Source organism: Eumetopias jubatus, unplaced genomic scaffold, assembly GCF_037043125.1.
Source record: "Eumetopias jubatus isolate StellerSeaLion01/CBP00866 unplaced genomic scaffold, mEumJub1_p1.0 scaffold_12, whole genome shotgun sequence".
Lineage (NCBI taxonomy): Eukaryota > Metazoa > Chordata > Mammalia > Carnivora > Otariidae > Eumetopias > Eumetopias jubatus.
Genome location: NW_028274818.1, coordinates 85,892,607 through 85,907,744, shown reverse-complemented (window position 1 = coordinate 85,907,744; position 15,138 = coordinate 85,892,607). Strand labels below are relative to the sequence as shown.

The 15,138-nt window shown below is 38.9% G+C and overlaps 1 protein-coding gene across 1 annotated transcript in view; it reads right to left on the bottom strand.

Moving 5' to 3' along the window:
• LOC114198787 (phospholipid-transporting ATPase ABCA3-like) overlaps positions 1-15,138 on the bottom strand; it is a 193,365-nt gene that overhangs the window by 113,281 nt on the left and 64,946 nt on the right. Inside the window, 1 exon segment of the mRNA XM_088017066.1 lies at positions 3,703-3,801. Coding sequence (XP_087873192.1) covers positions 3,703-3,801 — 99 coding nt within the window.

Below are 15,138 nucleotides of genomic sequence, written 5' to 3'. Positions count from 1 at the left end.
GCCACCCATGCACCTTACATTATCCATTCTTGATAAAATCCCTCAACAAAGTAGGGATAGAAAGAATGTACCGCAACATCATACAGGCCATATATGGAAGAACCACAGCTAATGTCATTGTAATGTCATCCTCAATGGGAAAAAATTGAGAGGCTTTTCTCTATGGTCAGGAACAAGACAAGGAGGTCCACTCTCACCATTATTATTTAACATACTACTGGAAGTCTTAGCCTCAGCAATTAGACAACAAAAAGAAATAAAAGGCATGCAAATTGGCAAGGAAGAAGTCAAACTTTCACCATTTGCAGATGGCATGATACTTTACGTAGAAAACCTGAAAGACTCCACCAAAAAATTGCTAGAGCTAATACACGAATTCAGCAAAGTCGCAGGATATAAAGTCAACATATGGAAATCTTTTGCATTTCTATACACCAATAATGAGGCAGCAAAAAAGAAATCAAGGAATCGATCCTGTTTACAATTGCACCAAAATGAATAAGATACCTAGGAATAAGCCTAGCCAAAGAAGTAAAAGATCTATACTCTGAAAACTATAGCACACTTATGAAAGAAACTGAAGAGGACACAAAGAATTGGAAAAGCATTCCATACTCATGGACTGAAAGAACAAACACTGTTAAAACATCTATACTACCCAAAGCAATCTACACATTTAAAACAATCCCTATCAAAATACCACCAGCATTTCTCACAAAACTAGGACAAACAATCCTGAAATTTGTATGGAAACAGAAAAGAGCCTGAATAGCTAAAGTGATTGTGGGAAAAGAAAAACAAAACTGGAGGCATCATGATTCCAGAATTCAAGCTATATTACAAAGCTGTAGTCATCAACACAGTATGATATTGGCACAAAAACAGACACACGGACCAATGGAACAGAACAGAAAAGCCAGAAATGGACCAGAACTATATGGTCAACCAATCTTTGACAAAGTTGGAAAGAATATCCAGTGGAAAAAAGACAGTCTCTTCAACAAATGGTAATGGGAAAACTGGACAGCCATATGCATAAGTAAACTGGACCATTTTCTTACACCACACACAAAAACAAGTTCAAAATGGATGAAAGACCTAAATGTGAGACAGGAAACCATCAAAATACTAGAGGAGAACATAGGCAGCAACCTCTTTGACCTTGGCTGTAGCTGAGAAACGGAAACAAAAGCAAAAGTGAACTACTGGGACTTCATCAAGGTAAAAAGCTTCTTTACAGCAAAGGAAACAATCAACAAAACTAATAGGCAGCCTACAGAATGGGAGAAGATATTTGCAAATGACATATCTGATAAAGGTTTAGTATCCAAAATATATAAAGAACATACCAAACTCACCACCCCAGAAACAAATAATCCATTTAAGAAATGGGCAGAAAACATGAATAGACACTTTTCCAAAAAAGACATCCAGATGGCTGACACATGAAAAAATGCTCAATATCACTCATCATCAGGAAAATACAAATCAAAGTCATGATGAGATACCACCTCACTCCTGTTGGAATGGCTAAAATTAACAACACAGGAAACAATAGATGTTGGTGAGGTTGTGGAGAAACAGGAACTCTCTTGCTCTGTAGGTGGGAATGAAAATTGGTGCGGCCACTCTGGACAACAGTATGGATGTTCCTTAAAAAATTAAAAACGGAACTACTCTATGATCCAGCTATTGCGCTACTAGGTATTTGCCCCAAAGATACAAAAATACAGATTCAGAGGGGCACATGAACCCCAATGTTTATAGCAGCATTATCAACAATAGCCAAACTATGGAAAGAGCCCAAATGTCCATCGGTTGATGAATGGATAAAGAAGATGTGGTATATATATACAATGGGATATTACTCAGCCATCAAAAAGAATGAAACCTTGCCATTTGCAACAACGTGGTTGGAGCTACAGTGTATTATGCTAAGCAAAGTCAGTCAGTCAGAGAAAGACAAATACCATATGATTTCCTTCATATGTGGAATTTAAGAAACAAAACAGATGAACATATGGGAGGGGGAAGGGAAAGGAAAAAGAGAGAGGGAAACAAACCATAAGAGATTCTTAAGGATAGAGAACAAACTGGAACTGATAGAGGGAGGTGGGCGGGGGACGGACTAGATGGGTGATGGGTTTTATTTTTTATTTTTTTGAAAAATATTTTATTTGACAGAGAAAGACAAAGCAAGAGAGGGAACACAAGCAGGGGGAGTGGGAAAGGGAGAAGCAGGCTCCCCGCCAAGCAGGGAGCCCGATGCAGAGCTCGATTCCAGGACCCTGGGATCATGACCTGAGCTAAAGGTAGACTCTTAATGACTGAGACACACAGGCGCCCCAGGGTGATGGATTTTAAAGAGGGCACTTGTCATAAGCACTTGGGTGTTATGTAAGTGATGAACAACTGAATTCTATTCCAGAAACTAATATTGCAGTGTATGTTAACTAACTAAAATTTAAATAAAGATTTGAAAGTAAAAAGGGTAGAGGCCCTGAATGGAAAGACAACCCAGATACCATCGTGTTGGTCTAAGGTTTTATTTTTTTTAAGATTTTATTTATTTATTTGATAGAGACAGAGAGAGTGAGAGCAGGAACACAAGCAGCGGGAGTGGGAGAGGGAGAAGCAGGCCTCCCGCTGAGCAGGGAGCCCAATGTGGGACTCAATCCCAGGACCCTGGGATCATGACCTGAGCTGAAGGCAGACACTTAGATGACTGAGCCACCCAGGCACCCTAAGGTTTTAAACTATAATTCCCAATGGCAGGTAAAGCAACTATTGTGCAGATAATGGCTTTAAATAGTATCCATTCATTTATTCATCTGAGAACTTTTTTGAGTATCTATTATGTGACACTGTCTGTGGCCCCAAGTATAGTCAGTGAACAAAACAGATTTGGTCTCTGCCCTTACAGAGCTTGTTCTAGTTGTATTCACAAAGGAAGTTTCTCATTATAATTTTACTCCCTATGTAGCTTGCCTAGAGACAGACAAAAGAACATTTGATTGAATAGCCAAGAAGCAATTTCTTATTATAAATTATGCTTATTATAATTTATTCATCATAAATTAAGTGGCATTTTAATTTATATATATATGTCTTCTGCAAACCTAATTCATGTGAATAATTACACCAAGTCAACTATGTGACACTGATAATATTAAAACACTGAGTCTGAGAGAATGAAGTTTAGATCTAGTTCTGTCATAACCTTACCAGAAAAAGGACATTTTGTGAAATCTTTTGAAAGAGAATCAGCTTATTTTGCCTAGTGACAGCCTGAATTCCCTGGACATTTTCATTTTGAACTTTTTTACAGTGCAAGAAACAAAACAAACCATGCATCAATTAAACAAATTATGAAAACATGGTTAGGTTAAAAATTTTAAGTAATTTCTAGTATAGACTTCAAGTCAGAACTAGAACTTTTCCTGATAACATAGATATTAATTCTTTCTTTTTCTTGACTAACAAACCATCTACTACAAAGACACATGTATCAAGGCCCACACCCAAAATCTTTACATACTCTCAGCTGAATATATGGAAATGCATTAGCATAAAATATTAACATATTTGAAAAAAACTCCATAACTGTGATTACTTCATTCCAATACAAAGAGGGTGGGGTTTGCTCTCCAATTGACATTTTAGGGGTGGAAGTTTTTTTTTTTTTAAGTCATTATTACTCACTTAATGAAGACTTCTTCCATGGTGGTGATTGAAACACCAAAGCTGGCAATGCCCAGCTCTTTTTGTTTATTTTCCAGGTCATTAATCAGAGGTTCAAACCTGAAAGGAGAGGAAGAGGAGAGGAATGAACTAACACTAGTCTAGATGCATTTTCTTTTTTGTTGTTGTTCATTTTATTTTCTAGTAAATTGAATTTTTAAAATATGTGAACACTTTCATTTAATACTTAATTTTATTTCCAATTGTATTCTTACCTATTGTTTTCTTAAAAACTTTTTTATTGTGGTAAAATATAAGAAACATTACATTTATTATTTCATCAATTCAAGCAACATTAAGCACATTCACAACCATCACCACCATCCATTTCCAGACTATCTTAAGATCCTAAACTAAATTTCTGCACCTATTAAACAGTAATTCTCTATTCCTTCCTTATTTTAGCTTCACTTTTACTTTCTGTCAATATGAGTTTTCCTACTGTATGTGCCTCGTATAAAATGGATTCCTTTTGTGTCTGGCTTATTTCACTTAGCATGATTCTTTCTAGATTCAACCATGTTTTAGCATGTATAAGAATTCATTCCTTTTTAAGGCTGAATAAAGTCACTGTATGGATAACACAACATGTGGCTTCCATTTATCTGTGGGACATTTGGGTTGTTTTTATCTTTTGGATTTTGTGAATAATGCTGTTATGAGCATTGGTGTAACAAACACCTGTTTGAGTTCCTACTTTCAACTATTGTGGGTATATACCTAGAAGTGGAATTGCTGAATCCTATGGTAATCTATGTTTAACTTTTTTAAAAAAAAATTTTTACTGTTATGTTAATCACCATACATCATTAGTTTTTGATGTAGTGTTCCATGATTCATTGTTTGTGCATAACATCCAGTGCTCCACGCAGAACGTGCCCTCCCCAATACCCATCACCAGGCTAACCCATCCCCCCACCCCCCTCCCCTCTAGAACCCTCAGTTTGTTTTTCAGAGTCCATCGTCTCTCATGGTTCATCACCCCTCCGATTTCCCCCCCTTCATTCTTCCACTCCTGCTATCTTCTTTTTTTTTCTTAACATATATTGCATTATTTGTTTCAGAGGTACAGATCTGTGATTCAACAGTCTTGCACAATTCACAGCGCTCACCATAGCACATACCCTCCCCAGTGTCTATCACCCAGCCACCCCATCTCCCCCCACTCCAGCAACCCTGTTTGTTTCCTGAGATTAAGAATTCCTCATATCAGTGAGGTCATATGGTACATGTCTTTCTCTGATTGACTTATTTCGCTCAGCATAACACCCTCCAGTTCCATCCACGTCATTGCAAATGGCAAGATCTCATTCCTTTTGATGGCTGCATAATATTCCATTGTGTGTGTGTGTGTGTGTGTGTGTGTGTGTGTGTGTGTGTGTGTGTATACCACTTCTTCTTTATCCATTCATCTGTCGATGGACATCTTGGCTCTTTCCACAGTTTGGCTATTGTGGACATTGCTGCTATAAACATCTGGGTGCACGTACCCCTTCGGATCCCTACATTTGTATCTTTGGGGTAAATACCCAGTAGTGCAATTGCTGGATCGTACGGTAGCTCTATTTTCAACTTTTTGAGGAACTTCCATACTGTTTTCCAGAGTGGTTGCACCAGCTTGCATTCCCACCAGCAGTGTAGGAGTGCTCCCCTTTCTCCGCATCCCCATCAACATCTGTCGTTTCCTGACTTGTTAATTTTAGCCATTCTGACGGGTGTGAGGTGGTATCTCATTGAGGTTTTGATTTGGATTTCCCTGATGCCGAGCGATGTTGAACACTTTTTCATGTGCCTGTTGGCCATTTGGATGTCTTCTTTGGAAAAATGTCTGTTCATGTCTTCTGCCCTTTTCTTGATTGGATTATTTGTTGGGTGTTGAGTTTGATAAGTTCTTTATAGATTTTGGATACTAGCCCTTTATCTGATGTCATTTGCAAATATTTTTTCCCATTCTGTCGGTTGTCTTTTGGTTTTGTGGACTGTTTCTTTTGCTGGGCAAAAGCTTTTTATCTTGATGAAGTCCCAATAGTTCATTTTTGCCCTTGCTTCCCTTGCCCTTGGTGATGTTTCTAGGAAGAAGTTGCTGGGCTGAGGTCGAAGAGGTTGCTACCTGTGTTCTCCTTTAGGATGTTGATGGACTCCTGTCTCACATCTAGGTCTTTCAACCATTTTGAGTCTATTTTTGTGTGTGGTGTAAGGAAATGGTCCAGTTTCATTCTTCTGCATGAGGTTGTCCAATTGTCCCAACACCATTTGTTGAAGAGACTGTCTTTTTTCCATTGGACATTCTTTCCTGCTTTGTCAAGGATAAGTTGACCATAGAGTTGAGGGTCCATTTCTGGGCTCTCTATTCTGTTCCATTGATCTATGTGTCTGTTTTTATGCCAGTAGCATACTGTCTTGATGATGACAGTTTTGTAATAGAGCTGGAAGTCCAGAATTGTGATGCCGCCAGCTTTGCTTTTCTTTTTCAACATTCCTCTGGCTATTCGGGGTCTATTCTGGTTCCATACAAATTTTAGGATTATTTGTTTCATTTCTTTGAAAAAAGTGGATGGTATTTTGATGGGGATTGCATTGAATGTGTAGATTGCTCTAGGTAGCATTGACATCTTCACAATATTTGTTCTTGCAATCCATGAGCATGGAACATTTTTCCATCTCTTTGTGTCTTCCTCAATTTCTTTCATGAGTATTTTATAGTTTTCTGAGTACAGATTCTTTGCCTCTTTGGTTAGATTTATTCCTAGGTATCTCATGGTTTTGGGTGCAATTGTAAATGGGATCGACTCCTTAATTTCTCTTTCTTCTGTCTTGTTGGTGTATAGGAATGCCACTGATTTCTGTGCATTTGTTTAACTTTTTAAAAAAGATTTATTGAGAGAGAGAGAAGAGTGGGGTTGAAGGGGCAAAGGGAGAGGGAGAGAAGCAGACTCCCTGCTAACCCGGGAGCCCTATGCAGGGCTCATCCCAGGACCCTGTGATCATGACCTGAGCTGAAATGAAGAGTCAGCCACTTATCCAACTGAGCCACAAAGGCGTCCCTGTATGTTTAACTTTTTAAGGAACTGTCATAGTGTTTTCCATAGCAGATGCCTCATTTTACATTCCTAAGAGTGGTGTACAGTGTTGCAATTTCTTCACATTCTTTCCAGCATTTGTTAATTCTTGTGCTTTTTATTTGGATTTTCCTAATGACTAGGGATGTTGAGCATCTTTTCATGTGCTTGTTGGCTATTTGTACATCTTCTTTGGTGAAATATCTATTCAACTCCTTTGTCCATTTTTGAATTAGGTTGTTTGGGATTTTTGTTAGATATATTTTTTTAATACTGTTGGTTCCATAATAACTCTGGTTAGTCATGGGAAAAATCATTCTTCACTGTAATATGTATAGTGAAACAAACAGAAATAAGAAGAGATATTTACTTTAGCAAATTTGTCCCCACTGTAACTTGATCTTTGATATGCAGTCTTTTGTCCAAGAAAAATACCAATTTACTTTTTGCAAGTATTAAGGACTATTGCTAGTTGATAAAAGTTAATTTGTTCACATATTCCTATATCAAATGGAAAATTCCTATATCAAGTTATAGTAGTTATAAGTCACAAAATAACAAAAAATGGCTTTAGTGAAGTAAAAAGCTGGACACTGAGAAAGGTTTACCAGCTAGGGAGTTTTACAAAGTTTTGCTAATTGTGGTGTAATTACATCATGGATTCTAACAAATACTTTTAGAAGGATGAATTAATATTGTTTTAGGTTCCAAAGATCTCCAAAAACCCATTTATTTCTTTAAAAAACTTCTATAATTCACAATGAGGGACTATCAAAAGCCTATGTGTGATTACCCTCAGAGATGGTAAACTCAAAACTCTCCATCTTCCAAATTTTCCCCATATTTTAGGCTGAATTCATTCCAATGGAATTCTAACTTTACCTAATGTTGATTGTTTCTTCTACTTTTACCAATCAGTTCAATCTGACCCCTTTTCCTATGACAACTCTTCCCATACTTTAAGGTCATTTTCACTCTCCTTTTTGAATGTTCTCAATATGATCCCTTGTGTTAAAAATTATTGTATAATAAGATCATTTTTATGTATTTGACTGATTTTGGTAATAGGGTAATACTGGTCTTATAAAACAAATTGGGGAATATTTCTTTTTCTCATATTTTCCAAAAAAAGTTTGTGTAGAATCGGTACTCCCCCCACCCCAACTAAACATTAGGCAGAATTAATCAGTGAAGCCATCTGGCCCTGGATTTTTCTCTGTAGGAATGTTTTAAAGTACAAATTCAACTTCTTTAATAAAGACCTTTTCACGTCATATATTCCTTCTTTTCTCTAATTTATTTACTTATTTTTAAAGATTTTATTTATTTGACAGAGAGATAGCAAGAGCAGGAACACAAGCAGGGGGCGTGGGAGAGGGAGAAGCAGGTTTCCCGCTGAGCAGGGAGCCCAATACAGGGCTCGATCCCAGGACCCTGGGATCGTGACCCGAGCTGAAGGCAGACAATGATTGAGCCACCCAGGCACTCCTCTAATTTATTTTTTAAAATACAACGATAATTAACATACAGTTTTATATTAGTTTCAGGTGTGCCATATAATGATTCAACAATTCTATACATGACTCAGTGCTCATCAGGATAAGTGTGTTCTAATCCCTTTACCTATTTCACCCATCCCTCTACCCATTTCCCCTCCATCAACCCTCAGTTTCTTCTCTATCATTAAGAGTCTCTTATGGTTTGTTTCCCTCCTTCCCCACTCCCCGCTTCCCATATGTTCATCTGTTTTCTTTCTTAAATTCCACATGAGTGAAATCATATGGTATTTGTCTTTCTCTATTTCACTTAGCATTATACCTTCAAGGTTCATCTATGTTGTTGCAAATCTGTCTTCTAACTGTGCTGAATTAATGTTCATATAATGAATGTACAGTTGTAGTTTCTTTCATTTCCTTTACTCTCCCTCATGACTAGTTAGCATGACTAACTGTTCCATGCTCCTGCTTCTCAAGAAGGTTCAGATTTACTTTCTGAATAAATATAGCTCCCACAGAGCATTTCCTCTTTCATTCCTGTTCTGGGATACAATTGTTTATTTTTGTGTCTTTTCATTAATTAGAATCTGGGTTGCCTGAAGCCTTGTGTTTTAATTCCTTCATTCTACCCAAGAGCTCTACATCAGATGGGAATGTAGAACAATGTCCTATAAGTCTGTCATCTCTCTTGTGAAGAGAAGCCACCCTGCATATATGGAAGATTTAGGTTGTAATAACTTCAGACAAAAAGATGAAAATGGCACACTCCGTCAAGGTCACTGATGAGTAATCTTAGTTTCCATTTCTCTTACCTGGGATGGGAATCCCAGGTAGAATTATCATCTCTGTGTTTCCCTTCTATAATTAATTTGGCTAATTATTGAGATCAAACTCCCTGATTTCTGTGTCTTTTTCACCCTTGTTCCAAGAGTTGCTGTTTAAGCTATTTTTAGCTTTCACCATCTTAATATTTCTCTGGACCTTACTTACCATGCCATGGCCACTAGATTGTACAACTCCCTCAAAAAAAAAAAAATCAGGAGCAGGAAGATGGTAATGGAGTAGGATGCTTGGCTTGCCTCACCCCATGAATACAACTAGATAACAATTGAATCATTCTAAATACCCCAGAAATTTACCTGAAGACTGACAGAATAAATACCACAACTAAAGGGAGAGAAGAGGCCACATTGAAGAAGGCAGGATGTTCAGAAACATGGTTTAGGGGAAAAAGGGATTGTGGCTGCTGCAAAAGGGAGGGAGCTGTGGTGACAGAGAAGGGTGAGAGAGAGAGGAGCACATGGTAATGCACAAGGAGAATGTTTCCTCAAAGCCATTGGCTTGGAAAATGAAAGGGGCTGAATTTTGTGAGTCCTTGCAACTAGTGGAACTTAAAGCCTGGAGTTTTAAAGGACAGTGGGCTTGCCTGGGATAGAGCTCGAAGGGCACTCTACTGCTCCTGGAGTGAAGGCAGGCAAACAACCTGGGGGCATATATTGTGGAAACAGTGATCTGAAGAGTGCCTGGGGCACATGGTGAGGAGATTTTTTGCTCCTCTTGGAGTGTGTCCTTGAGAGGAAACATTTATAGAGACATCTCTCTGGGGACAAAGGAGCTGGCTGGCGCCATTTCCTTCCCCCCATTCCTCAGCATAAAATCAGAGCAACCTATGGGAAGCAGCGCAGCATGGACACTGGCTGCCACAAATGTGCTTACACCAACCCCCCCCCCCATGCTTTGGTGGAAATGCCCTTCTCAGTCACACTTGCCTCAGTCCTACTCCGTGGGCCCCTCCCCAGAAGATCAGAACAAACCCCTGCCCACACCACATCTCCTGACCAGAGAGTTCTGCAGCGTCTCAGTTCTGGTAGAGGTGATGACAGGCCTCCTTTCACAAGCAGGCAAGGGCACACCTAGTTAAAACTCAATACATTCAGGCCAGCAACCAAACACTGCCCACAGCAGGCAAGGAGAGCCTCTGCAGATGACTGGCCTGAAGGATAGAGAAGATAGAGCAGCCAGAATATCACAACAGAGTGCATGCAGCACACACTAGAGACACTCCCTGAAGTACCAGACCCTGGGAACTACATGACCTCTTCTTCATAAGGCCAAGTAGGAGACATAAGTGGCTTTTCTAACACACAGGAAAAGGCAGAGACTTAGACAAAGGCAAAGACAGAAAAATTGATCCCAAATGAAAGAACAAGATAAGGCCACAGCCAGAGATCCAAGCAAAAACAGATATGAATAACATGCTTGATGGAGAATTTAAAGCAACAATCATAAGGATACACACTGGGCTTGAGAAAATAATAGAAGACATAAGTGAGACCACAGAGATCTCTTACCACAGAGATAAATGAGTTAAAAAAGAATCAATCAGAGACGAAGAGTGCAATCCACAAGATTAGAAACACACTTGATGCAATGAACAGCAGGCTGGAAGAAGCTGAGGAATGAATTATTGACCTAGAGGACAAAGTAATGGAAAGCAATGAAGCTGAACAAAGGAGAGAAATAAGAATTATGTAAAATAAGAATAGACTTAAGTAATTCAGTGACTCCATCAAATGTAATAGCATCCACATTATAGGAGTCCCAAAAGAAACAGAGAGAGAAAAGGGGGCAGAAAATTTATTTCAAGAAATAATAGCTGAGGGGTGCCTGGGAGGCTCAGATGGTTAAGTGACTGCCTTCAGCTCAGGTCATGATCCTGGAATCCTGGGACTGAGCCCCACATTCAGGCTCCCTGCTCAGCAGGGAGTCTGCTTCTCCCCCTGCCGCTCACCCCACTCTCATGATCTCTCTCTCTCTCTCAAATAAATAAAATCTTAAAAAAAAGATATAATTGCCAAAAACTTCCCTAATCTGGGGATGGAAACAGACATCCAGATCCAGGAGGCATAGAGAACTCCCTTTAAAATCAACAAAAGGAGGCCAACACCAAAACATACTGTAATTAAATTTACAAAATATAAAGAAAAAAAATCTTAAAAGCAGCAAGACAAAAGAAGCCATTAACTTACAAGGAAAAACCCATAAAGCCAGCTGGAGATTTCTCAACAGAAACATGATATATTCAAAGTGCTGAATGGGAAAAATCTGCAGCCAAGGATACTCTATCCAGCAAGGCTATCATTCAGAATAGGAGAGATAAAGAGTTTCACAAACAAAAACTAAAGGAGTTTGTGATCACTAAACCAGCCCTGCAAGAAATATTCAAGGTGACTCTGAGTGAAAAGGGGAGACCAAAAGTGACAAACCAGGAACTGGTTCAATGAAAAAATTAATAAAACTGATATACCTCTAGCCACACTTAACAAAAATAAAAAAGAAAGGACTCAAATGAATAAAATCACAAATGAGAGAGGAGAAATAACCATCAATACCACAAAAATACAATATTTTTTTCATTAATCTATACATTTTGTTCATTCTTCAAATTCTTATTTATATTCCACTTAGTTAACATACAGTGTAACATTAGTTTAATGTGTAGGATTTAGTGATTCATCACTTACATACAACACCTAGTATTCATCACAAGTACACTCCTTAAATCACCAATTTAACCCATCCTCCCACCCACCTCTCCTCCAGTAATCCTCAGTTTGTTCTCTATAGCTGAGTGTGTTTCTTGGTTTACCCCTTTTTTGTTTTCCCCCTATGTTCATCTGTTTTGTTTCTTAAAATTCACAAATGAGTGAAATCATATGGTATTTGTCTTTCCCTGACTTATTTTGCTTAGCATAATAACCTCTAGTTCCATCCTCCTCATTGGAAATGGCAAGATTTCATCCTTTTTGATGGTTGAGTAGTATTCCATTACACACACACACACACACACACACACACACCCCACAAACACACACACACCACACACACACCTCTTCTTTTTTTAAATAATTTTTTATTGTTATGTTAATCACCATACATTACATCATTAGTTTTTGAGGTAGTGTTCCATGATTCATTGTTTGTGCATAACATCCAGTGCTCCACGCAGAATGTGCCCTCTTTAATACCCATCACCAGGCTAACCCATCCCCCCCTCCCCTCTAGAACCCTCAGTTTGTTTTTCAGAGTCCATTGTCTCTAATGGTTCGTCTCCCCCTCCGACTTACTCCCCTTCATTCTTCCCCTCCTGCTATCTTCTTCTTCTTCTTTTTTCTTAACATATATTGCATTATTTGTTTCAGAAGTACAGATCCGTGATTCATCAGTCTTGTACAATTCACAGCGCTCACCATAGCACATACCCTCCCCAATGTCTATCACCCAGCCACCCAATCCCTCCCACCCCCCACCACTCCAGCAACCCTCAGTTTGTTTCCTGAGATTAAGAATTCCTCATATCAGTGAGGTCATATGATACATGTCTTTCTCTGATTGACTTATTTCACTCAGCATAACACCCTCCAGTTCTATCCACGTCGTTGCAAATGGCAAGATCTCATTCCTTTTGATGGCTACATAATATTCCATTGTGTATATATACCATTTCTTCTTTATCCATTCATCTGTCGATGGACATCTTGGCTCTTTCCACAGTTTGGCTATTGTGGACATTGCTGCTATAAACATTGGGGTGCACGTACCCCTTCGGGTCCCTACATTTGTATCTTTGGGGTAAATACCCAGTAGTGCAATTGCTGGATCGAACGGTAGCTCTAATTTCAACTGTTTGAGGAACCTCCATACTGTTTTCCAGAGTGGCTGCACCAGCTTGCATTCCCACCAACAGTGTAGGAGGGTTCCCCTGTCTCCACATCCCCGCCAACATCTGTCGTTCCCTGACTTGTAAATTTTAGCCATTCTGACTGGTGTGAGGTGGTATCTCATTGAGGTTTTGATTTGGATTTCCCTGATGCCGAGCAATGTTGAGCACTTTTTCATGTGCCTGTTGGCCATTTGGATGTCTTCTTTGGAAAAATGTCTGTTCATGTCTTCTGCCCATTTCTTGATTGGATTATTTGTTCTTTGGGTGTTGAGTTTGATAAGTTCTTTATAGATTTTGGATACTAGCCCTTTATCTGATATGTCATTTGCAAATATTTTCTCCCATTCTGTCGGTTGTCTTTTGGTTTTGTGGACTGTTTCTTTTGCTGTGCAAAAGCTTTTTATCTTGATGAAATCCCAGTAGTTCATTTTTGCCCTGGCTTCCTATGCCTTTGGTGATGTTTCTAGGAAGAAGTTGCTGCGGCTGAGGTCGAAGAGGTTGCTACCTGTGTTCTCCTTTAGGATTTGGAAGGACTCCTGTCTCACGTTTAGGTCTTTCAACCATTTGGAGTCTATTTTTGTGTGTGGTGTAAGGAAATGGTCCAGTTTCATTCTTCTGCATGTGGCTGTCCAATTTTCCCAACACCATTTGTTGAAGAGACTGTCTTTTTGCCATTGGACATTCTTTCCTGCTTTGTCAAAAATAAGTTGACCATAGAGTTGAGGGTCCATTTCTGGGCTCTCGATTCTGTTCCATTGATCTATGTGTCTGTTTTTGTGCCATCAAGACATAGTGTCTTGATGATGACAGCTTTGTAATAGAGCTGGAAGTCCGGAATTGTGATGCCGCCAGCTTTGCTTTTCTTTTTCAACATTCCTCTGGCTATTCGGGGTCTCTTCTGGTTCCATACAAATTTTAGGATTATTTGTTCCATTTCTTTGAAAAAAGTGGATGGTATTTTGATGGGGATTGCATTGAATGTGTAGATTGCTCTAGGTAGCATTGACATCTTCACAATGTTTGTTCTTCCAATCCATGAGCATGGAACCTTTTTCCATTTCTTTGTGTCTTCTTCAATTTCTTTCCTGAGTATTTTATAGTTTTCTGAGTACAGATCCTTTGCCTCTTTGGTTAGATTTATTCCTAGGTATCTTATGGTTTTGGGTGCAATTGTGAATGGGATCGACTCCTTGATTTGTCTCTCTTCTGTCTTGTTGTTGGTGTATAGGAATGCCACTGATTTCTGTGCATTGATTTTATAGCCTGCTACTTGACTGAATTCCTGTATGAGTTCTAGCAGTTTTGGGGTGGAGTCTTTTGGGTTTTCCACATAAAGTATCCTATCATCTGCAAAGACTGAGAGTTTGACTTCCTCTTTGCCGATTTGGATGCCTTTGATTTCTTTTTGTTGTCTGATTGCTGTGGCTAGGACTTCTAATACTATGTTGAATAGCAGTGGTGAGAGTGGACATCCCTGCCGCGTTCCTGACCTTAGGGGAAAAGCTCTCAGCTTTTCCCCATTGAGAATGATTTTCGCTGTAGGTTTTTTGTAGATGGCTTTTATGATATTGAGGTATGTACCCTCTATCCCTATACTCTGAAGAGTTTTGATCAAGAAAGGATGCTGTACTTTGTCAAATGCTTTTCTGCATCTATTGAGAGGATCATATGATTCTTGTTCTTTCTTTTGTTAATGTATTGTATCACGTTGATTGACTTGCGGATGTTGAACCAGGCTTGCAGCCCAGGGATAAATCCCACTTGGTCGTGGTGAATAATTCTTTTAATGTACTGTTGGATCCTATTGGCTAGTATTATGGTGAGAATTTTTGCATCCATGTTCATCAAGGATATTGGTCTGTAATTCTCCTTTTTGATGGGATCTTTGTCTGCTTTTGGGATCAAGGTAATGGTGGCCTCATAAAATGAATTTGGAAGTTTTCCTTCCATTTTTATTTTTTGGAACAGTTTCAGGAGAATAGGTATTAATTCTTCTTTAAATGTCTGATAGAATTCCCCTGGGAAGCCATCTGGCCCTGGGCTTTTGTTTCTTGGGAGATTTTTGATGACTGCTTCAATTTCCTTAGTGGTTATAGGTCTGTTCAGGTTTTCTATTTCT